The sequence below is a fragment of the Aulonocara stuartgranti genome (assembly GCF_965226115.1).
Source record: "Aulonocara stuartgranti genome assembly, chromosome: 17".
NCBI classification, from domain to species: domain Eukaryota; kingdom Metazoa; phylum Chordata; class Actinopteri; order Cichliformes; family Cichlidae; genus Aulonocara; species Aulonocara stuartgranti.
This window is the reverse complement of record NC_138953.1, coordinates 28,766,557-28,792,761: the sequence shown is the minus strand read 5'-3', so window position 1 is coordinate 28,792,761 and position 26,205 is coordinate 28,766,557. Positions and strand designations below refer to the sequence as shown.

General features: G+C 40.3%; 1 protein-coding gene across 6 annotated transcripts in view; it reads left to right on the top strand.

Annotated features, from left to right (window-relative positions):
• The window catches only part of tspan11 (tetraspanin 11), a 101,681-nt gene that overhangs the window by 9,698 nt on the left and 65,778 nt on the right, over positions 1-26,205 (top strand). For 4 of the 6 annotated variants that reach the window (XM_082511834.1, XM_082511836.1, XM_082511835.1 and 1 more), the window contains 3 exons: positions 614-718; positions 1,125-1,283; positions 2,535-2,621. In XM_082511834.1, the coding sequence (XP_082367960.1) occupies positions 614-718; positions 1,125-1,283; positions 2,535-2,621 (351 nt within the window). Of the gene's footprint in view, positions 1-613; positions 719-1,124; positions 1,284-2,534; positions 2,622-3,569; positions 3,692-5,876; positions 6,418-26,205 lie in introns of those variants that run through there. The other 2 variants (XM_082511832.1, XM_082511833.1) reach the window with 2 other exon arrangements.

Here is a 26,205-nt window from a genome sequence, read left to right as displayed (position 1 = left end):
TTTCTAAAGCAGCATCCTCAGTGATCCTCCTCTGATGACATGACTCTCTGAAGTGTATCTAACACATTAGATATTCTTGGCATTTAGTTATCGCCCAAACATCTGGCTGTCAGTCAGCTTCAGTCAGTGAGGGCTGCATAGGGCATCTTGTAATCTTTGGGCAGATTTATTGTGATGGAAGAGGGTTCAGTACGGGATAGAATCACTTTAAAGATAAAGATTTGCATTGTTTCCTGCACCCTGTGTGAGTGTGAGAAAATATATCCAGACATCAAAGGCTGTATTCCTAGTCAATTTTTTTTAGTGTCTTGTTTATCTGTATTCTGCATCACAGCACTCCCCAATGCTACCAATCTATCATCCCCTTATCCTTTCCCTCACCTCCACACTATTTGCACCTACGTATCACTTTTTTCAATGCCCTTCTTTGTAGACATCGCACGCGCAATCGTAAATTAAGCAGCCCGTGGGGGGGTTACCACAAAAACATTTGTTTTTACCCCAAAATGATCCCCTCCAACCCACCCCTCCAGCCTTCCCACCTTCTCTGTTTCAAACACACTGTTTCTCACTGTGTATGCCTGCTGACTCTCTTTTTGTTCCTCATTTCCAGCTGAGTGAGGAGCTGAAGCAGCATCTCAACCACACTATGACAGAGAACTACGCTCAGCCAGGAAAGGAGGCAGTCACATTTGCGGTTGACAATCTACAACAGGATGTATGAAATATATTTACAAACTCCTCTGGTGTCAAGTTTCTGTAAGATTGTATTTCACCCTCTTCAGCATGCGCGGTTAAGTATACTTGTACTTGTTATAAATTAATTTGATATATGAAGCTGAAAATTATGCTGACGTGGAGTAGAAGAAGAAATGGCTCATCACTCTGTGTATTCTATCTGGGTTTAGACAGAGCATTGTTCCAAAGATGACAAGTGGAACAGCCGGAGCGAAAGTAGTCCCTGAGAGGAAAATTACTGCTGTGAAAATATATTTATATAGTGGCTTGATGTTAGGAATTTGTTTACACTAGATGATACATGAAACCATATTTTAATCAGAATGAGGGATATGGCCTCACACTGTGGAACTAAAGTCTGGGCTTTCCTTTTTCTGCCTCTCCAGTTCAAATGCTGTGGCAGCAACAATTCTCATGATTGGACTGTGAGCAAGTACCTTGTGTCAGGGCAAGCAGAAGGCAGGGCGGTACCTGACAGCTGCTGTAAGACCATCACACCTCACTGTGGAAAGAGGGACCACCCCTCCAACATCTACAAAGTGGAGGTCAGTGCAATAAATGCTTCTGGCAAAATGACAGCAGGCTTATTCAGCCTGCCTGTTGCGCAGCTACAACACAGAATGTGTTGTAGTTCCTCCTGTAGGTTCTATATCTTACAATAATCTTTTGTACAGTTTTGTGAAATGTGTTGCAACCTGGCTATATCCCTGACTTGAGTTATAAATATCAACTGAGTGCTTTTGCAATCAAAGATGAGTGATGATAGCCTAAAGACAGAAAAAAGAGATTGAAGCACTGAGTATACTAATAACTATGTGTAGGCAGTAATCAAAGGAAATCGGTGCTATCGAGTTGTTCAGGGTGATTGCTCATCTTCACAGTCCATTGTTTTTTTTTTTTTGTTTTTTTTTCTGGTTCATGCCATATTTGAAGAAATTAAACTGGTATTTTATTCACTTCTGGTCTGTTGTAGCCAAACCATTTTCAAATATCTGAGGCTGATATTTCATTTCCTGAAATGAAAAGCATCCATCTACTTTCCTAACTGCTGCTGGGTTGCAAGGTCGACATAGGGGCAAAAGGCAGAGATAAACCTCAGTTCATGCCGTCAGATCTGTGGGCATTATTTTTGCTAACCTCCCAATTGTTTTTGGGAGGAAGCTGTGGCACCCAGAGGAAAGTCACAAGCTAAACATGCACAGAAATGTCCGAGCTGAGTAAGAGATTTGAACCAGGAACCTTCTTGCGTTGAGGCAACAGTGCCAGGCAGTGCAGCTCTGTGCAGCCCTGAGTGACTCACAAAACATGCCAGCAAACTTTCTTCTGATAGAATGAGCTCTAAGAAAAATGAATAAAAGATGAGGTTTTGAATGCTTATCCACGCTGCACAGGAGAGGCTCTTCTGCCTTCTCGTGTCAAATCACTCAGTTTCTTCTTATCCTTCACAATGTGCTACCTGCATCATGTGCAAAGACATAAGCATGAAGACATATCCTGAGAATTTAAATAAAATGGTTTGTGGATGATGACTGTATCTATGTTCACTTGTAGGTTTGGGATGGTTTATTTATTCATTTTTACCGTGAGTGTTTTGAGCCCTGTAAATACACCTGAGGGAGTAAAGAGGGACTGAAAATGTACTTAAATAATCAAGAACATCCCAGATTCAGTAAAAATACACAACTTCTGAAGGATGTCTTGTTGCTTGCTGAAGCAGTTTAAACTATAGCTATGCAGAAATGCAGACAAAGCTTTCTTGTCTAACTAATAATCTAGTGTAAACTTTAACTCTGTAGGGTGGCTGCATCACTAAGCTGGAAAAGTTCCTTGCAGATCACCTGTTGGTTATCGGTGCAGTGGGGATAGGAGTGGCCTGTCTGCAGGTAAGTAATATATACACCCAGTTCAGATGATTGGTGAAGAAGCAGGATGCATTTCTACTGCCTTCTCCCTGAGCATACAGTGCTTTATACAAGCCCAGTTGTTATCAGAAATGAGAAACTGCTTTTAGCTTTTGTGAGTGGAATGCTGCCCTTTGTTGAATTAAAAGAAAAAAAACTCCTATTACTGAATGTACCCTGGCAGGTCAGGATCCTCTAAATGGACACATCTTTTCATCTCATCCGATTCTTTCTGTCATCATTATATGAGTTTGGCCCTTCTGCCTATTCAATGTAGTCTAAGATGGGCTTTTTAGTATTGCAGAGCCCGAGGATATTTTTTTTTCCTCTTTTTATTGTTTTGCACTTTTCTACCAGCTAACCAAACTGTCTTACTGTAGCTGCAAACCACGTTTAAATTAACTTGTCAACCTAGAACTAAACAAATTTCCACTTATTGTTTCCAGTGGTGTTTGTAAGACTGACAAGTCCACCACTTTACATACAGCTTAGTTTTAATTGGGCACCAGGGGACTGAGAATAAAGACATGAAGCCAGGATTTCACTGCCATAATTATAAAGACTGCAAAAAGCAAAAGATGAGATGACCAACCGTGCAGTCTCTGTGATGCTCACCGCTGTTGGTAAAAGGAATTTAAGCAGAGTCTCCATTAGCAGTGGCTATAACATAAAGACTTTCTCACAAGAACCAAATGATCTGAAGGGACTTTGTCGAGCATTTAAATGAGGTGCTGAAAATATTGTGAATATATTGAATACATGACGTACACGGTGTAATTTTGTCACTTCTCACTCACATATTAGCATTTTTTCGTAATGTAGGCCAACTTTATGTCTCCTCTTTGTTAAATGTTCAGTCTGTCTTAATGTCGGTGTGCACTAATCTGTCTTTGGTGTGTTGTACTCTGTGTGTGTTTGTTATCACTATAGTTGGTCGGGGCACTCTTGACAGCCTGCTTTATCTATCTGCTCTATAAAGAAGAGGAAGAGGACTTTGGTGCATTGTAATTTGGCTCTAGAGCGCTGCTGGTTTAATCTAATCGAGAGGCAAGGTTGGAGGGCACTGTAGATATTTCATATTTGACTGCCTATTTGTCCTTGCGTGGCTTCCTGTTTTGTGTTAAATGCGAGACCTGCTGTCTGCATGTTTACTGGATTAACATGTTTAATTCGTCGTGAAGCATGCAGCGACTTTGCATTTGGCTGCGTTTTCCAGTTTGTTGCTATGCATTTTGTGATGATGTGTTGCTGTGGGTGATGAGGATGTGACAGCTTATTCAAATGCATCCTGAGGATAGCACGACTCACTTGCTTTTTCACTGTGCTTTGGTTCATAGTGTCATGATCTATAATTCGTGCAGCAACGCTTCCATCAATGTAGCACCTGCGCTGACAAGAAGTGGGGAAAACACCATAGGGACAGGTGTATTTACAGCATGTAGCAGTGCTTTGCTGTATATCCCTTGAATCCAAACATTAATGAGGCTTCACTATGGGTGTCGGGGAGTATATGGTATACAACAATACAAACTTAATCAAATATTTACAACAGTTAAACGCAGAAATTATTAACACGCTTACTTTTAATAGACTCTTTTTTTAAAAATTACAAAAATTTACAGAGTAGCTGCTGCACTTATTACACCTATTTATTTAATATGCTGACACCTTCAATTACATTACCACTCAGAAAAAAAAGCATTAGTGTTGTTGCTATAGTTACTTGCAATCTAAAATAGACTGGGCTTTCATGAACATCATTGAATTGGGACTCGGAGTTGTTTGGGGGTGCCCAGATATCTGTTTTTGCCATCCCACGAGATGGCATGTTTCTGTCTCTAATGAGTTTACTTTTTAACACTGTTACATCATTGTTTTTTAGCGTCTTCTGAAATTAGGCCTCAAGAAAACTAAAAAAACAGTGTGACTTTTTTCCTTTTTTTTCTTCTCACCTTATGTTCCCTCAGCCAAAATGACTGCATCTTCTATCCTTGTGCATAACTGTCACTGATGGTTGAGACGAGAGAGGAAAACAAAACCTTGCTCGAGGAGAAATTATGAGTCAATATTAAATTCTGACTTCCTTGATCAGGCTTCCTCTGGAAGCTTTTAGAGGCACAGAAATGGAATCTGGACACTTGCCTATTTGGCCATCAAGCTTGTAGACCCAGCGGCTTTGGTCAGCTCCTGCTTCCCTTATTCTGCTTTGTTTTTAGACTTTTTGCTCGGTGCTGTGTAGTAGTAATTTTAGACATGCTCATTCCGTATTAGGAATTCGCTGCTGGTGAAATTCTATGCTGAGAAGGATGTTTATAACAGTTCAGCTGATAAAAGATGCAGATATGCTTCATTATGCCATGTTTGAATATTTAAGATGTAATGCACATAATCGATATAATGTCTAGTTTGCTGATAGGCCAGTAGCAGTCACCAGTGACAATGTCTGTGCATCTCTTTTCTTCATACAGCTCTGTGTTTACACTGATGTCAGATATGACAGCAAATTTCTAAATGTAAAAAGCTTCATTTAAAATACTAGCACAATTGTTGTGGTCTGTTTTCCCTTATTATAGTGATATTTTTGGAAGCCTTTTATTTATTATTATTATTTAAATTTATTTTGGGACTAATATTACTGGTCGGTATAGACATTTATTGGTTTCGACATTTATATTAGCCGATAAATGAAAGTTTAAAATCTTAAGAAGATACGAGAGAAACACCCTTCAACCATGTTATGACTGATATTGCATAGTTTCTCCAGCACGGGGCAGTCTACAAATTCCCTGTTGACAACACATTAGTTTGTAACTCAATAAAAACACAACCAGCTGAACCAAGCAGAGACAGGGAGACGATAAATTAGTAAATAAATAAGTACACAAAACAATTTTGGGGGTAATCTGTTTGTTTTGTGTGTCTGAGTAAAATAAAAAGGTCCCCAGAGCTTTTGCAAAGAGGAAAAACAGTATATTGAGATGTAAGAGCATTAATCTGCTTTTTCACTTCACCCAGCTTTATATAGTTTGTTTATGGAAGCCTGTGCGCACACGTTTTGGTGAAATATTGGCTGCTTGACTCCTGACACTCCCTAGTAACCAGCTTCATACTTTCCAGCAGTCTCTAACTCCTTCACCTTTAAACCTTCTCTGCCCCACAGTCGGTAGCATTCAAGCTTCCTGCAGTTTTCCATGGCGACTAAACTGCAGTCTGTGACCTAACACTTCCTGTTTTCAGATATGTGGAATGGTGTTCACCTGCTGCTTGTACAGAAGGATCAAGATGGACCCTTACTGAGCACAACGTGACCCCTGCACACCACCTTCAACAGATGGAGCATGACCTGCTGACACCTAACCAAACTTTAAATCCCTGCATTGTGATCTGATGATCTAAGCGTTGGACACACACGATAGAAACTCAGGCTCATGAGTTTCTGTTACCTGGTCTAGGCTGGATGTTTTTGCATGCTTTAATTTGAACATGACTAAAAAAGGGAAAGACTTAAGTTGTGTGGTATTCTATGCAACTCATGAGGGTGCGAATTTAATTGTTTTTAATTAGGAGATTTATATAGGAGTGTTTCGATAATTCCAAGTCGAATCGGCTGAGTAAGAGCACAGAGTACAAAGAAAGAAAGTTATGTGTGTGTTTCTGTCTTTTGTAAACACAATGTGCCTCTTACATAATTCTACTGGTAAATAATTATGTATAAATTCAGTGCCTGAAGTCTTGAAAGTGAGCTGTCAATACACTGTGATAAACCGCAGCAAATGAACGGAGTCATGTTTATATTTGTAGCTTTGTCTTTAATTCTAACACGTTGGCTGAGTGATGGTAATCAAAATAAACTTTGCAGTATCAATAATGCTCATATGTATGGCCACAAAGAAGAAAAAACTATTTTATTCCATTTAAGAAAGTGATAATTTTCTGTAAACGCTGCTAAATCTCTGAATTTAGAGCTCCATCTAGTGGTCAGCATAGGTAACTTGATTTGAGGATGGTAAATGTAACTGTTCATCTTTTGTGAACTTTAAGCCTTTAATACTGCTGATATTAATAGTATAATATTAATTAATATTTCTGATTGTTTTTGGTTTTTATATGCCGTTCCTCACTTCAGACGCCAATCCCCCCCCAGTGGCTTTACAGTGATGAATATGAGTGATCTGTGAATCAAAGAATATGGTTCCTTCTGTTTTTGCTGCCTATTATATGCCTTGCTACCCTATTTTTTTTTTTTTCCTTGTCTTTGTTATATAGCCACCATAATATAGGTGTTTTAGTTGCTAAACAGTGGAAAATGGCTGTCTCTCTTTCAGGCTATTTAAATCTTCTACCAAAATATGACGCCATTCTCAGCACTCCACCTTCTGTAAAGGGACCTTGCAGGATTTGAGAAACCCTTTTGGAATTGCTAGACTTTCACAATTAATATTCTTAAACTGGTTTCAGCTATTCCAGTCATAGCTATAGGCCAAGACAATTTGACAAGACTAATAATGGACAAACAGTTATGTAAAACTAGTCCCAGCTTTTCATGCATTCTCTGTATGAACAACGGCTCGAGGACAGACGGAACTTTTTATTCACGCTGTGTGGACCTTTTACTGAGTGCTTGCAGGTGTTTGCCTGAACTCAACTTCATTACAATAACACACAAATCTCATTGTCTTCTGAACCTCCGTCCTCTGTGATTGCTCACACCACGCACACTGGATCAGCATGAGAAGGGGAGCAGTAATTGCTCTCTAAACGACTCTGCCACATATTTCTCTTCAGGTATATAGAATATTAAACCTATTGACTAACCGTTCACCAGAAAATATATTTTGTAATATAATATTATACAGCTCCGGCACATGTTTTATTCATGTTCATGACAATTTGAACAACGGTGAAATTTAATCTTGGGCCATCGTTGGTACTTCTGGAACAGCTTGACTTAACAGCTGTCTTCAGGTCATGAGACAGCATGTCAATTAGATGAAGGCCATAAATCTGACCTCACCATCCCATAACCTGAATTTCATTCATTTTTTTGAGATTTTTTTGGGTGATTTAGTTATGCGCTTTTGGTATTACCCAACTTTTCCTATGCTCAGGTTTTGGGCTGCTGCCTCCATTATGATGCATAACAGCTGGAAATAAGTTCTGGTGTTGTTGTGCGGCTTTTTTCTCTTTGTCGTGCCGGCTCTCCCAAAAAATTCAACTATCATTTCATCTGTCTGTTGTGGATTATCCAGCTGGTGTTCAGAAATTCTTTTATAGGCTCTTTCTGCTGTATGAATCATAATGTCTTTTTTCTACCCTCCAAGGTTTGTTGAAAGTTGTCAAAAATTAAAGGAATGGCGTGTCTGGAACTAACACTTCTTTTCTCATGTCCTTAACTAAAACACCTGACTCCAAGTAACTTTTGGACAAGTCAGGAGAGAGGTATTTACTGTAGCACTTTAAGTAAATTCGATTATCCTTGTCTAAAAGTGAAGATGAGAAATTAAAGGACAAATCCTGAAGATTTCAGTAGTTCATAAATTAAAATTTTGGATGCTTATATATGTAACTGGTTGTTGATGATATGACACTGGCACGTGCTTCAACTACTGACTGTTTTCTTTGAAATGTGGCTCTAGAACTCAAAAATAAATGTTTAAATGTTGCATTTAAACAACTGTGTTGTATTCATGAAAGGGTAATATTAACTCTGTTTGGACAGATGCCTATGATGCTGTGATTCCAGCTTTGTGTTAGTTGATGTGATTAATTGGTAATTTGTTATTTATCTAGACCAGAATCATACGTTTATCCCAGAGAAATCTATCATTTTTGCAGCATATGTTTGAATTACACCATATGCATATATCCAAGAAAAACGTAAGCTTAGGTAAAAGTAAAAGAAAATCCACTAGAGGGAGACAAAGATTTATCATTTGAAGAGATGCAAACTTGCACAACTTAGTGTTGACCTGACTGAACCCTTTCGGTTTTGCCATATGTTCAGAGTGGCTTTCTCACACATCAGTAGATACTCCTACCTGACTCACTTCTAGTCTTTGAAAAGATTGCTTTGACAGGACCTCAGAAATCTGCCATGTTGGAACTAACACATTTGATGTAAACTGCAGGTCTCTTTTGTGCGTTAACCACTGATTGAATTGCAAACTCTGATACCCGTGAGAACTAAGCACTGCTCGGCTACTTACGGTAACAGATGAGCACAAACAGTGCCTGCTGATTATACACATCAAATTCACTTTACTCTTCAATTAATCTTCTCATTATGGTTTTACAGCCATGGTTTTGGGCGGTTTTGTAATCTTGTCCCTTTGTATTTAATCTGTGCATTGTAGTAGATAAAGAGTCAAAGTCTTGCAAGATAATGTGAGCTGGATGGACATCTTACTTTGTATATAATGTGTGAGCTCAAGTACGAGTGCAGTGGGAAAGCTTTTGTTACGTGTGGGGTCTTCCACAATTCCACATCGGAAAAATCTCGTAGCGTTCCCGGCTGAAACCGCATTTATTTGTGGCGCAGCACTTGTGCATGTCTGTGTGGTTTTAGGCTATTGTTGAGGAAAAATCTCCATATCTTAAAGAACTGTGCCATGCACATAGGATATTTGTGCGTTATTGTTTGTGCTATATTGCTGCCATATGCTCAAGCTCTTTGTCTTTGAGGCACCAGCTTCCCCCTTTCTCTTCGTTGCCCTGCTCCAGATTACTTACAAGACGCTGCGCCAGTTCAGGGCGATCTATCATTGTCACCCATTTAGGAAAAAAGTTTTAAAAAGAGTTTGGATGTTCTCCAACATTTTGGCTTCGGCGAGCCTATAGAAAGTGTCAGTCCCTTTGTCTTCATCAACTATAGGAGGGTGGCTCTCATTTCCTGCAGATGTCACACATGCTACAATGTAGAGACATTGACAAGACAGAAACACACGTGCACGCACACAACCAAGAGGCTATACACATTAGCATGCCGTCTGTACCCTTGGCCAGAAAACACCCATGAGGGAGAATTGGGAGCAGCTGGAGATTCACCACTCTCCATGTGTTGAGGCCTCTTTGCATCACAAGGACAAATACACACTGCTTATATCCTCTCTACCTATCACATTGTAGCCGGATGATATTTCAGCAAGACGTCTTAAAGTTATCTAAGAACACATGTTGCAGTCTCATTTATCAGTGGACCATGAATGCATGTTTGCATGTACAAGGTAACACTGAAATACTGGCAGTGTTGCTCACAGAAGAGCATGTGCACCCTTGCAAATTAGCCTGACAGCACACATTTAACATTTCTTAGGATGCAAGGTATTTGTTGAGCCCTCATAAAAAAGAAAATTTAAAAAAGAAATCTGGTGCGACCACTTTTGCCTCAAGAAATACACCTGTGTTCAATATGTGCAGAAATACTTAGTTGTGGTAATTAAATGGTGTGGTCCTTTTAGCATAATAGATGTACACAGAAAGAACTTCTGTAACACATTTTGTGTTCACTGGAACATCCCCAAAGGTCTGGTTAAAGATTTGTTGTTGTAGCATTGGTTTTTGTTTTTCCTGAGGACGGTAAGCATTTTCTGATGAAGTAAAACTGAGATTGTGCTAAAAAGACTAAAAAGAAAACCTGAAATGGTTAAGACTCAGGTCACAGCAAGAGACACTGCTAAAAAGTTCAATCAAGGCGTGCGAAAGTCCTCAGTTACCTGCACACAAGGAGAATGCAGTATTCACAGACCGTATCTTGTCTGTAACAACAAAGTCCCAAAGAGCAATCATCTTACAGCTTAACACATCTCAGCATGGTGTGCAGTGTGTCCTTAAAAATCCAAATTTAAAATTTTTGGTTCAAATCATCGCCAGTATCTATGGAGGTCAGGTCAGGCCAAAACTATAACAGTGAGTATCTACAGCCATCTGTAAAACACGGTGGATGCATTGTCATTGTTTGGGGCTGCATTTCAGCCAGTGTTGCTGGAGATCTTGTCAAAACTGATGGAATTATGAATGCAGAAAGGTATGGTCAGATTTTGATCTACCATGCACTACTATCTGGAAAACATCTGATTGGCAAATGCACTGTCACTGCAGTCAAAACATGCCTAGATAGAAAAACATGGATTGGCCCCTACAGACCTTGGATCTCAACATTAATGAGGCAGTGTGGGATCAACTTGAGATGGAACAGAACAAAAGACACTTAGCATCCAAGGAAAAAGTTTGAATGTCACTTGAGAATCTTGGACAACTATTCCCGACAAGTACTTATGACAAAGCTTGCTGAGAGAGTTCAGGCTGTGGTAAAGAATAAAGGTGGTCACACCAAAGATTGACTTTCAAGTGTTATAAAATGTATTTCCATGAATGTTTGCACAGATTTCTCATTTTCCTAGGAAAATATAAAGAAATTCAAATAATGCAGTTCACGTGACCTTTCAAGCGCGCGCGAACCCACTATTTGAACCCCGGAACACCATACCACGGTAATTGTAGAAACTAATGGTGGTGGTGCGTGTATGCGCCCAGATCAGCTGTCTGTGGCCCGGGACGGTGTAACTCCGTCACAGAGGGCCTTTGCACAGTACCGTATTGAAAGAATATAAAATTTACCTTTGTAATAGAGTATGCGTCAAGTACTGCCGGTGTTTAACCACTCACAAATTAGTACGTGGAACAGTGCAATTACATTCAAATTTTCTGTTGTAAACTACGGAAATGAAAGTATAAGTCATACCAGTTCCTGTTTAGTCCCAATCAAAACCAATTCTGCATCAGATTTTGTTTCTAAATCTGCACCGACCTTTATACTGTGACTCACCTCTCAGCGAGTTTGCGTCTGGTCTGTAGCACATTAGCTGTGGCCATAAATGTGTTTGACAGATTTCATACGAGATCAAAGCATAGGAAAGGACGTGGCGTGTTTAGATAATGTCAACACTGGACGGCACGTCAACATTGATCAAAACCTAATATGTGTCCTAATTGAGCAACAAATACTTTGATTGTCATTTAGAAAGTACCAACAAGGAGATAAACTGTTTCCAGAAGAAGTAAGAATGTTTTGGGTTCAGGCTTTCTCTCTTGGGTGTTGTGGTTTTCCTCCTACAGTTCAAAGAAATATGCATTGGCTTATTTGCTTGTTCTGAATTTGCTATTAAGTGTGGGTGTGAGCATGAATTGCTGTCTTTGTCTGGCAACCTGTCAATGGGTGTACCCCGACCTTTTGCCCAGTGACAGCTACAGTCATGTGAAAAAATAAATCTTTGACTCATAAAAATTAAGAGTTTAAATAGCAACCAGGTGCTCCTAATCAAATTTTAAATGTATAAATTCATGGATTTATGAACTATGAACTCCTCTGTATACCAAAGTACTTTAGAGCTTGGCTGAAATTGGATGATGCAAAGAATAAATGATCTGCAGCACGGCACCAAATCTACAAGAGAAGGGCTGAAAAAGAAAATAATCAAGGTATTGCAATGGCCCAGTAAAAGTCCAGACCTCAACCCAACTGAATCGCTGTGCCGGGACCTTAAAAGAATAGTACATAAACGAATCCTTGCAAACCCCAATGAACTGAAGCAACACTGGGGTCCAGAATACTGGACCACAATGATGTGAGAGACTGATAAAGTCATACAGAAAACAAGTACTTGAATTTATTGCTGCTAAAGGTAGTTCTATAAGCAAATGAATCATGGGGTCACAGAACTCCTGAAAGTCTTGTAAAAACGTTCTTTTCCACAGGAGTATAGACAGGCTCCAGACTTCCTCTGAGCCTGAATTGGTCAAGAAGTTACGAAATGATGGTTAAATTGTTTAAAGGTTCGCTATCCATCGGTATACAGGAAGTTGAATCTTTCTGCATGTCTAAATGCATCGAGTTGCTGTCGTATGTTTGATTCCTCATACACAGTAATTTGAAATGTGGGCAATGAGTGCCTGCCTCATGCCCCAAAGTGTTTCTCACTTGCTTCTCAGTACCCATAGCTGAGAAAGCTGTGGTTTCGGAGGTATTCATGTGTATGTTTCACTGTGCGCGTTGGAGGGTCTTTGTCCATGGGAGAATGAGCTTAGATAGAAACAAACTTCAGAAAGCGTTTCAAGACGGCATTTCAAAAGCCTTCCTTTTGATAATGATGAGCGTCAGGTTGATGAGGGCGGTGATTGATAACAAACAGATGTCGAGGTGGCGTCGAGGTTAGGCAGCCACGCTGTGACAGATTGAACTTCGAGCACAGGTACCGTGGCGGTATCTGTTTAAACGATGATAAAGCAGGAATTTGTTTAGAAGTTGTAACAGGACGCTGCGGTTTCTGACTCACACTTCCTGTGAGATGGCACAAAGTCAGGGGGATGTCCTATTGTGTACTGACCAACATCAACCATTTTGATAAATACTGACAGTTAAATTATCCTGCTTATATAATCTAGGTTTGTGTATCGCCGTGTTTGTGCAAAGCCCATTCTTTTAACCGAATAGATTGTTGTGATTTGTGGTGTGTGTGATCAAATTTGCTTACATTACAATGTACTTAACTGACTTTTTTCCCAGCACAAGTCAAAGAGAAATGTCTGCTGAGTCAAAAAAGAAAAAAAAAAGCTTGAAAGTGATGGATGTTGTGTTGCTTACATGTGGCAAAGTAGGCCAACAAGGCTATGGAATTTCATGCTTCAAGTATGTCAGGGGTGCTTTACTTTAACATGGCCTCTCTGGCATTTACTGATGGTGTCTATACACTGTAATTTATACGAGCTGAGTGGTGTTTCTGTTTAAAGCGAGGGCTGAAGTCTTTAAACTTTTTACAGGCTGGCTGTAGTCTGTCTGTACACCCTATGGATGTGATTAGCAAGCAGAAACAAAAACTACATGCTCAGCTTTGAAAGGTTCTTCAAAGCAGCATTAATGTAGAATAAATGGCAGAGATTGTTTTGCAAAAATACTCGAAAAATAGTCTTTTCTGTGTGCGTATTTTTCGAGCTCCGCGATATCAATAATACCACATTTTTAGTGACTGAAAATAAAGAGAAGTGGGGTTGTTCTACATAGCAGAGCTTGGATGGAGAGGACTGCTGCATAAAAAAAATTTGTCTGTCAACCTGTGTTTGTTTGTGCGTTAAAGATGAATGGAAGAGGAAGAAGTTATGATATTTGGAGGGAGATTGTATTCATCATACACAAAAAAAAGGGACGCACAGGAACCAAATATCGTGAGAGGAAGTTTCTGCTTCTTCCTCTGAGATTGATGGCGCGGAGGAGAGCATGGGAGTGACCTTGACTTGGTCATGAGAGTGCTGTGAGCTTAGCAAGAAACAGAGAGGGAGAGTTTTTAATCAGTAAACAGCCTCTCTCTCACCCTTTAGGAAGTAAACACACAAACATTAGGCGCTCTGCCATCATAGCGTATGGCCTTGAGGATTTAAATGGTTGCAATAAAGACAGATGGCAAATTGGTTGATAGGGAGGGGAAAGATGTCTGGAGTTTGAAAATGAAAAACAAAATTTAATAAAGAAATTAGACTAAATGAGCCCAGGCATCATGTTGTCGTACACATTGTTTCCAAAAGCATTTGCCAAATGGTGTTTTTTTTTGCATATCTGTAAGCATCTTTTGATAAAAAAAAAAAGAGACAAAATACTTTGTTCCAGCTGCTCAAAAACGATTCAGCTTCTTATAAACTGCGTATGGGACCACTAGCTATACAGTGTTGACCAAGAACCTTGAGCCACCCCTCATGTGCAACTTATGTGCAAACGTATGTGGAAATATGGTATATAAGGCAAAAAACAGAGTTTGACTTTGAAGCTCATTAGAATTGTACAATCTTTGGTCTGACCACCGTTACTCTTCATCACAGTATGAACTCCAACAGCAAGCTTTCTTGTAGTTTCTTTAAGTCATTTTGAGGAATAGTCCTCCAGGCTTCCTGAAGGACATTGAAAGCTCTTGTTTGGATGTTGGCAGCCTTTTGTTCCATTTTCTGTCAAGATGATCCCACACTGCTTCAGTAATGTTAAGGTGCAGGGTCTGGGGAGGACAGACTGATGCATTTTTCTATCCACGTGAGCTTTGACTGTATTCGCAGTGTATTTGGGATCCCTGTCATGCTGAAAAATGAAGCTGTTTTCAGTCAGAGGCTTTCCAGATGTTATTTCTGACTCTTCTTTTCTGTATTAATGTCATCAATTTTGTCAAGATCCCCAACACCATGAGCTGTGTTGGGGATCTCCACTGTGTCTTATAGAATCCTACTGACTATACTGCTGCTTGCTTTGCAAAATCCCACCAATGAACGACAATGATAAAGGAAACTACAATCCTAGCATATCAGCTGGGACCCTTTCAAGTAGTCAAATTTGATGCATGGCACACTGTTAAATCTGACTTACCCTATCTATAATTACTTTTCAACCCACCTCTATCCCACCCTGTTCTTGTTGTGTTGTGTTTGACCTACTGAGTGCTTTTCACATGTAGGCACTGGAGGATGGGATGGTCCCAGAACAAATGATATTGGCCAATCTAAATTACTGCAGCTGGAAATAACAAATGTTAACTATAGTTATTCTAACTGAACTAAGGGTTAATTTTATTTTACCATCTAAAATCTTTGCTAATAATCCTTATTTCAAATGTGCATTACCCTAATGCCGAGTATTGACACAAACCTCCCAATAATTAAACTGAGTTCTCTGACTTCTCCAACATCTGTCAACAATCATATCCGTCTTTATTGACTTAATCATCCAACGTTCTTTTCCTCAAACGCCTTTAATGCAGCTTAAAAAACAGCCATATGGATTTGCTCGTGCCGTGGCTGAACGGGAAATTATGTTTACACAAACTAATATCCAAATTGACAGTTTCACGGCAGCAGTGCGTTTGAGGTATTTGTCTCTATCTTAGCCTTGATATGAGTACAGTGTTGACATCTATGAATGACTCGGGCAGATTTAGAAATATAAATAGTGTATGGAATTTCATGGGAGTGTTTTACTGTTTATGCATTCATATCTTGAAGCGTCGACCTTGATTTCCTTCCGTGCAGCCAGAAAGGTGCGTGTGAGGCCTTGAGGTGTGCAGCTGTGGAGTCTTTTCTTTTCGGCATGGCTTACATGAAATGTGTCCCAATAAATCAGGATTTATCCGGTGAACATGACTTTGAATGTTGCAGCACTGGGTCCTGGTGTCTGGTGCATCCCATCTGTGGAACATATTTGCAAACAAAATAATTGCAGGCGGATGTGATTTCCAAACAGGACTTGCATCTGTTTTGGGGGAGGTTCACTTAGGGTATCTAAAACTCTACACTGTGACTGTGATTTTTGGCGTATCCAATCAAGATTGACAATCACCAGCCACTTCATTAGGTATACTAATTTAGCTGCGCTTTAACACAATTATCTGATCACATGGTTTTAGACACATGTGCATGATAGAGAAAACCTGCTGATATTCAATCCGAGCATCAAAATGAAATGGTTATTGTAAGGCGGGCTACATTGAGCATTTGAGAAACTGCTGATTTTACTACCACCTCTATGGTTTACACAAGATGATTTGTAAAGGAGAAAATCTCCAATGAGCTGCAGGTCTCTGGGTAAAAATGCCTTGTTGAGGTCACAAGAGAAGCAGAACACAACACCAGGTCCCACTCCTGTCAGCTAAGAACAGGTACCTGAGGTTAGAGTTTGCACAGGCTCACTAAAATTAGAAGAATGGAAAAATGGTGGCTGATTGATGAGTCTTGATTTCTGCTGCAATATTAAGCTGGTGGGGTCAGAATTTGGGGCTGTGTCTCAATTGTTCAGGCTGGTGGTGGTGTGATGGTGTGGGGGATATTTTCTTGGCACCTTTTGACCCGAACTTCTGACGGCTTCTTTCAGGCTGTCACGAAGCTTAGATCATCTCAAATTGGTTTCTTGAACATGACAGCTAATGGCCTCCACAGTCACCAGATCTCAATCTGATAGAGCAGCTTTGGGATGTGGTAAAAGAAGATGATGGATGTGCAGCAGACAAATGTGCAACAAATGTGTGATTCTATCATGTCAATATGGACCACAGTCCCTGAGGATGTTCCTGCAGTTGAGAGTGAACCTATCTCAGTGGAACTCTAAATTGTTAATAAAGTTATTTTATGATAAAGTTGTTTGCTTTTGAAAAATATTGTACTATGTGCACTAGTGATGCAAATAAGAGACAGTAAGAGAAAAGTGTTGTATGTTGGAACCAAATATCGTGCTACTAAAATTATCTATAAATTTCTCGTTGCGTCTGTTATTAGAATGTGATCTTGATACATATAACTTCTCAATTTCCCCCAGGGATCAATAAAGTATTCTGATTCTGATTCTGATTCTCCAAATGATGGAAAACTCTGATTAAGGATGCATTATGTAAATTCATGCAGAACAGCTAACAAAGAATATAAACATACTGAAAACCCCCCCAACTCTTCCTGCTGAGGAAGCTGTGTAGAAAGCACATGTCATATCTCTTGGTTAACAGTTCTTGCAGCTTTACAGCTTCATTCTTCAAATGAAGCTGTAAGGTTTCTAAGGTAGTTCCATAATGTTTGAAGATTTACTGACCACCTATGCAAAATTTAAAAATGAATAAATATAACACTTTGTCATGTTTTGCAAGTCAGCCGACACGGCATATTGATTATGAATTGCCATTTTAATACTACTATGTGCGGATACAAAGCTATATAGTTTCATACATAAACAAATATGATGATTGAGTAAATATGTAAATGAAAGAACTGTAAAAATGCATCTGATCCATAAAACTAGGAGTCTAATGCAAGCACAGCTTTTCTCTCTACTTTTCCTTCTCAGGTGATTTTCTAGACTAGACGGATTTAAGATTTATATGATAGTTTGAACTTTAAGTGTGGTTTTTGTTCAGACGGTACAACAGACATTGGTAAGCTGTCTTCTGTGTGGCAAGGAAAGTTTCACCAATACTGTGACCACAAGTGTGTGTGTTTCTCTGCATGTAAGAGAAACTCTGGATGACTCCAGCACACCGCTGCGCAGACACTCACTCCTTTTCCTCTGCCAGAGGAAGATTCATGCTACGCATAACATAGACGGCCTCCAACACACATGCCTCACATTATTCCTGGCGTCATCCTAGCCACTCACACTGAGTTGCCTGCATTTTTGTGTGCGTCCAGGCTTATCTTTTTATGTATGTTTGCATGAGAGATGTACCCCATGAAAATCCAATTTGCTTTAGCAGTGCTTGCTCTAAACTGTTGGCTAGAGTTTACGCTGAATACTAAAATAACAGGATTAGGATGAAGTAAAATGACAGTGAAAAGTGGAGCGTGACCTACATGTGATTCACTGTTCATCCACCAGATGGACTCGGAGCTCTAAATGGCCTTTTTTGGCACTCGGCAGGCAGGCGTCCCTTTCCAGCCTCTCTCCTTGTAAGACGTGTAAACCTTCAACTTGGACTGTGTGCCGGCGGCTGTGATGGTGGCGTGCATCGGCGCTGAGCATGTGAATCATGTCTACAGCAATACACAGTAAAATATGACCAGGGTTTAACAAGATTGCATGCCTCGAAAGAAACCAGAAAACAGTTGTTTTTTTTCCCCTTGTACTTATTTCTTTGTGTTGTGTTCTGACCAGAGAATTTATTGTTTTCATTTATGCTGTTCGGGGAATGCTTTAGAAAATGAGAATAGTGGTCATGTGGTTATGAATAATTTATTTTTTATTTTTTTTTACAGCATCCAACAAACATAAACAGATGCAGGGGGCAAGTTCACATGGGCACTAAAACAATCACCATGGAGACCGGATTTTAAGCATGTGTGTATGTGTGTGAGCGTGTGCTATGTGAGGTAAGCACTCGCAGGCTCGTGTGTGATGTTTTACAAAAAAATCTGGCCTGACATCTAATACAGAAGTGTCTCTCTGCGTAAGGATGAACATGCCTCCGTTTGGCGAGCCAAATAATCCGTGCCCATCTATGCCCAACTGGTATTGTGCGATGAAAAACATGGTGGGTGTTGGTGACCATCACACGAGCACAGAGATGGGATCTGAAGGCAGAACTGTGCTGAAAGCTTCCTTAAGTGAAGCCCCTAATCTTTGACCGCCACCACCGGAGCTGTAAAGTGATTCATCTGAGGGGTTTGCCGCAACAAATCCCTTACAGTACACACACATCAATAAAAAGGAATGCTTCTCTTAGTCACTTATTGACATGCTTCCTTTTTAATTCAATATAACCACTGTGCGCCTCTTGAGACAAAGAGTGTCACCGCCTGCCGCAGATTTCTGCCAGGGCTCATTATGCAATCCCGAGCTTTGATAATTCCTCCAGTACACCGTTTAATTAGAAACACATGGCCCTGAGATCGCAGAGGAGTACAAAGCTTCCAATGTCTATACAGCCTGCGCCATGAGTAATTGTTTCTCCCTAGCTAGTGCCGAGCCATTTTTTAACCTGCTGACAGCCAGCGAGCAGGAGGAGGAAGGAGAGAGAGAGAAAAAAGAGGAGAATCTGGAGATAAGATTTAATCCATATTGGAGTTTGTGTTGTTATTGTTTAGTTAAGAAAGGCACCAAGGAGAAGTGAGAAGCACAGGCAAAGGCAGCGTATGAGGAGGCCTGATATGCCCTCCCTCCCCTTTGTTCCTTTTTTTCTTATTATTTTTTTGTTCTTTACTTTCAGCCAGGAGTTGTTAAGAGTGAGGGAGGTCCCAGGTGAGCTAGAGACCAATGGAGGCTGACATCATGACAGGACACTTCATCAAAGCCTGCGGAGGCTGTTTGGATACCTGCCCGGGCAAAGGAGGAAGAACTGTTATAGCTTCTCCTACATACTGCCAGGCAGTGCAGGAACACTTCCACTTCAGCTGATATTCAGTTCATGAAGGGATGTAATGTGCATGCGTGAGTGAGAGAAAGACAAAGAGCTCTCATTTTTTAAAAAGAATTTCCCCCACTCTGACCAGTTGAGGATGTCTTATAGATGTTTCATCTTTTTCCTTTACTTGTCGCTTCACCTTGACTGGGATAATTGATTTGTTACCTTGGCTCGGATATTACTTTTTGTTCTTTCTTAGTTGTGTTTTACTGAAAATACACACACAAAGCCCTTGGAGCATGAGTGATTATATAGCAAAAGGCTGATTGTGTGAAAGTATTACATCTCGTCTTCTGTATGTTGAGGTGAAAAAGAGCTGCTGTTTTTCTGCCAGTCATCTTTGTAGGTGTTACTTTTAAAAAAAGTTAAACTTCAATAGTCATTCATTTATTTTACAAGCAAACGGAACTGGAAAACAGGAACAGTTTGTTCTTTAAGATTATTCATTTATGGATCAGTCACACAAGAGTAAAAATAGGACAGCAGCTTCCTTGTGACTAGGAAAACTTGTTTGCCCAGTGATTGCAAATAGCTGTGGTGAGCAACTGGTTGCAGACCACTTTGGAGAACAAGATCAGTTGCACAGGTCTTCTGGTGGGAGCTCAGCCAACTCTGACTAACTGTAATCACTCTCAGACAGATTGCATATATTTACAAATAATGTCTAATTTATAAATGAACACAGGTTGCCAGTACTTTGCTATCAGTCTGAACCCGCCTGTTGCGATGAGCGCAAATCATCTGTGACGTGTCTCTTTGCAAGACGGGGACTCGACTCGACTCGACTCTTTGTATCCTGGTTATGTTCCTATGTGAAAACAAGGTTGCAAATTTCCCTGCCTTCGAGGAAACCATTCAAAAGCATTCATTGCATATGGTTGCAATAGTTTTGCTTGGTCTTCATGTTCTCCAACCGCAGTTTCCCCTACTGGGACTGCAGCATTAGCCAGATTATCTAAATCAGCCCGTGCTTACGTCATTTTACAGTTAAATCTGTGGCAAATACGCCACTATTTGTGGAAGGATTTCAGAGTTTTTTTTTCTTTAAAATCTATCCAAGTTATGTTGGACTCTCAATGCAAGGATTTCATGTGAATTCTGTTTAATGTCAATTTTGCATGGGTTTATTACAGTTAATTGCTCTGTAATAAATGTTAATGCAAACAGGAAACGTAATTGCCATTCAGTTGTAAACTGCTAGCAGACTGACTCCATCTTATCACCATTTTATTGTCGTCTTGATATACTAAAGTCACTTTGAACACGACAACTAAGTGTGAATGGTCACAGACCTGGAAGCAACATTTAGCCAATGTGTTTCAAAAGGAGCAACTTTTACTTTGAAGGCAAATAGTTTATCCAGTTTGTGTTGCACTTTTCACGGTTTCCCTACAGTGGGGAGAGTAGCTGGACAGTGTTTGTAGACAAGTCGGTCACTTTCATTTAAATTACTGGGGTATGGTAGTGACACTCACAAGGAGGTTTTTGCCAACTGTTTGGGGAATACATATGTTTTTCCATACCAACAGGTGGTTGCCAGACTGGTCTATAGGCCTGAGTGAGTGGGCCTCTAGCAATCCTTTTTCCAGCAATTACCACCAACCAGTTCCAAGTGGATGGGGAATACTCATTTTTTTCCTCACAGCTGGTGGTTGTCGGATGGTCTACATCTGATTATTGGTGATTGATTGTCACAGACAATCGAGACAACGTAGACAATTGGCAGACAGCAAATGGCAGACGACTTAAGGTCAGACGGTTAGTAGTTATCTATGCATCCATCGAGCCGTCTATGTATCCAGTTCACGATTGGAGGGGGGCTGGAGCCTATCCCAGCAGGGTACATCATCACCAGTCTGTCCCAGGGCTAACGCAGAATCACTAATTAACCTAACCACACTACCTGCTTGACTTTGGATTTTGGGAGGACGCCAGAGTAATATTTAAGGGTACCAATTGTACTCTTCACAAACTTTTTAACTATGACATACTGTAATTTTGTCACAGTTCTTGCTGCATCAAAAATATTAAAAAATACTTGTTGAATATGGTTATTTGTTAAAGGAGTCTTGGTGGCCAATTGCTAACTAAGCTTAACAATCCATTTGGCCACACAAATACTGGAAATCTCATTACATGTGAGTCTGAAATAGCTTTCACAGCTCACCTATATTCAAGATTTGACGGTGAACATTTAATTTTCTATGAATATTTGCTTTTCCCAAAGAAATAATGTACATTAGATTGCTATTAATATTTTCTCTTTCAGTGGTTTTACAGAATTTGTGGTATTCAACTAAGAAAAACCCATACATTACAGAGTAAAATTGTCTGTTTTTAAAGCTATTTTATAGCGTTGTTTCCTTTCCTACACACTGTCAGCGAATAACATTGAGAACATGAGATTCTTGGTCTGCTTGTCGTGTATGCTTGTGTCAAACGTTGCCACCCTGAGTTCCATGCCTGTCTTCATTTTGTCATATGACAGTCATCCCTGGCCAGCGGGTGTACAATGCCGGGTGCTATATAAGGTTAACTCAAATAACCACAGCTGTTCACAACCATTTTAGATGGAAAGACAGTGTGAGAGTTAAAAATGGGAGGAGAACAAAACTTTGAACTTGTCTCCATCTTTTAGTTTCTCTCTGTGCCCTGTCCAGAATAACCATTAAGCTGCTGTGGTCAGAATCCCAGCTCACATGACTCAAATCCTCCTCCTCTGTTAGAGTTAACTGTTTGGCCTCCTTCACTTGTGGGCTGATGATGTCACTGATCTCGGGGGCCCCTCTTGGTCATCGGGAGCCAGGCTCCAGGATGACGTTAGATAGCTGGTAATGGCATGAGCTAGAGACACTTTCGGACAGCTTGGTGTGTTTGGATGGCACAGATGGTTTGGGAATGGAGAGGAGGAGGGACTTGGGTGCCAGCATGGAGGGTGGCAATGACGCTTCTTATCAAGTGGTGCCACATGCGGGCTCTGATGTGCCATTGTGACAGGACGGTTTTCTCCTTTTCATCTAAATCTGTCTCCTATTGTCTATTTTTTCCCTCTTGATCCAATCCACCTCATTCTTCTCTAACTCATTAATTAATTTCTTTTTAGCCTATTCTCTTCTTTTATGCTCAGTCTTGCTCCTGCTTAGTCTTTGTCGCTTTGTCTTTCCCTTTCCAGCTTGCTATCTCTTCTCTATCTCTTTCAATTTGCCTCCGTGTTTATGGTGGTTTATCTAACTCTCTAATCAGTGTGATCTCTTTAGCTCTTGCCTGCACTGTCTCTTCCATTTCTAATTGGAGTGCTTTTAATTTGTCTCTTTGTCTCACTCTCACTTCCTCATATGTCGTTTCCCTCTTGCCCTCTTTTCCTCTCTCCTTTTCTCCATCTCTTATTCTTTGTCTGCGATTGTCTTTTTCTCCTTTGTGCTCTGACAGGCCTCTTCCTCTCATTGATAGTGATGGCAGGCTCAGCCGCACTCCATAATGCTGCTGATATTTTTCCCAGCAGAGACCCCACTGTTGCTGCTGCCCACCCCCTTAAAAAAATGGACAAGACACCCCTCCTTTCCTGCTCCCAATCCATACTTCTCTGTTTCCTTTAGCTCTGCCAAGCTTCTACCATTCAGCAGGGGAGCGGTTCAACAAGACTGGTTTGTTTTGGAGAGTCACTGGGCCCCAGCCTCATAGAGATTAATGCTCAGACAGACGGGGATGACATTTATGAGGCATGGACTGGAGCAAAATATAGAAAAAATGGCAATAGTACTGGTTAATGGTGTTGGATCAAATTTGATCCTTTGGCGACACACGGCCACCACTTCAGAAGGAGACCTTTTCAGAGACAGAATGAGGACTAACGTGTGTTTGTAGAGCAGCGAAAGAGGCCACGCCAATATGTGTAGATGAGAAGTTCCCACTCCCAGTAACTCCCCTATCCACCTCAGCATTATTCACTGAAATGCTAGTGATCATGTAGATTGATGGCGACAAACTCAGAGCCAGCTGAGTGTTCAAATAACTTAATCAAATGATTAATTTCTCTGCTGTTTCCGCAGAATATTCATTAGTGTGTGTATTGACGTAGCCTTCAGTTAGAAGTAATCAATGCAGTTGTACATACACACAGCAGGCATGATCCATCTATAAATGTCTCCAATTATATCTGCGTTTATCAGAGTGATATATACTGTTCAGTGGCTCCAAAAGGGGGGGTGTTTACATCTACTCTGTGCTTTGAACAGCGTAGTGCTACAATAGTTTCTGGAGGAGAAGTTATCAATGTAAGGCTAAATTGGAATGGATCGTAAAAGAATTGGAACATGCACAGAGCTCTCACCCCACATCGAGGTCCATCGCTCTTTGCAGCTGCGTGATCAATGGAGCTGAGGCAGCGTAGCCAAGCTGCTATCCATTTTCATTACCGACTTTGCTCTTGCTGCTTTTCCTCGTTGTCCACCAAAGGCTGGGGGAATGTGGGTGTCCGGTCATACTTACATTCTTACATTCGCACGGTTGCCACGTACCATGCCTGAGAACTAATGTGTGCCCCATCCCACCACTCCCTCGCTGGCCTGCACTCACATCATCTTAAATTTTCCAGGCCTGAGCGCACTTCAGTTTGGGTTTGTTTTTTGCTCTTCTCCCTGTCTTCTCTTTATCCAGAATAGAAGGGAAAATCTTTTCTGTCACAACCATAATCACAGTGTGACTCTGTGTTTTGATGAGAGGGGATAGGTTTTTTTTTTTTTTTTTCCCCAATCAGTTTTCATTCCAGAGTGGCATAGTGATGCTGTCACCTAACAGCAGGAAGTCTCTGTGCTTCTGTTTCATCCCAGAGTCCAAAGGTTAGCTTAATTAGCGACTCTAAAGCGGCCATAGCTGTGGCTGTGAGAGTCACCCTGCATCCTGCCTCTTGCTCAATGTCATTTAAGCTCCAGCAACCCTTGGTAGACAAATGATTAAGAAAATGGATAGATGGTGTTTCGGTCATATTGCCTAAAGCCAGCTGACAATAAATGAACGGTGCTGAACCCACCTCTTGAAGAGGGCCACGAAACGGAACACAAAGGGTCTCAGTCTACCCATCATATCATTAACAGTGACATCACTACAGCTCCGTACCATTTATAACAGTGCTTATGGTTCAGATACCTGCTGTGGTATTATCCTCAACTATAGTTTTTGCTACTTAGATCAAGCCTTCATATCAACACTGGTATAGAACGAGAAGAAGTCAAAAACGGAAGCAACAAAATCATATTTTTTTCAGAGCTTTTCCAGAAATCCTCACCTTTTCAAACTATTGCAACATCTCCCTGTTTTTAATCTGCAAATCACACTGGACATTTAACATGAACACTTGCATCTTCAACCTGACTGTGGCTACGGCGGCACGACATGTTAGATTACAAAAATTAAGTGGTGCATGAGCAGCTGACAGCCAAAGCTCCAGTGGATGTGATGTCACTTTGATCCTAGAGCATGATTCTGTAGTTTGAGAGTGACGCGCATAATAGTCCGGTTAAGAGTGGCTTCCTTTCAGGGGTAATGGTAAAAATTGCCTAGTTTGAGTTCATTATTCAATAGCTATTGGAGAAATAGTCAAAGCATGTTTGCAATTCTGCTAAAGAGAGGCTTAAATTGCATGCAGAAAACTAATGCAATAAAGTACATAAATGGACCAAAAATACACAAAAGACGGTATGAAACAAAAACTATACAATACAGGTAGACAGTTCGAAAGAGACAGAACAATACAAAAAGGCACAAAATATATTACTTTCAAGTAACATGAAAAAGAAGCAGCAGATCCATTTTAAATACATAACTAATCCTTAATTTAAAAAAAAAATTAAAAGGATCCCAGTTAGTACTGAACTTGAGGAATTCCACATGTTGATACTGGAACAGAAAATCAACGATGAATGAGGATTTACGTAATATCATCTTATAGTTTCATTTCCACATGTTAGTGTGCTGGAAACTCTTAAGTGGAACCACAAGATCAGTGATTACCCGAGGAGTCTGATTATATACCAAAAGTCATGGCTAAAGATAGCACTGTAATCTAATTCATTATCCTGAGAAGTGTTCGCAATCTTAGGTGTTTCACATTTACTTACATGAAGGGGGCAAATTATTAGAAACATCTTATTTAACATCTACAACTGAGTCGGTGAAAGATGAACATTAATGACACTGTAAATTGTGTTTAGTTGCGCTATACTATAGGGGTGAAGTTATTTTAATTCTAATGAGAAAGTCTTTGTGCCCTTGTTGGACATATACTCCAATATTTCAAATATAATTAATACTGGAAAGCTCGAGCAAGCATGCAGGACAAGGCATGCAGTTTTAGCTAAAAAAAAAATGCAAGGAGTGTGAATGGCATGACTTCAGTGGCCTTTTGTACTTCTCTAGTAAATCCTGTGGAGTTCAGATTATCATCAGCCCCTTTTTAACTGAAATTCCTTCATCCACTTTGAAGTTGCCTGAAGTCAGGACAATCCCTCTGATTAAATTATGTTTCATCTGTGTCAGATAGTGAGTATTTACTTTAGATGTACACATGCCTGTGCATCCATACATGTATATACAGTATATTTACAACACAAAAAGCTTTGCATGCTGAAAGCACACCGATATGAGAACCACCTGCTTAACATGAG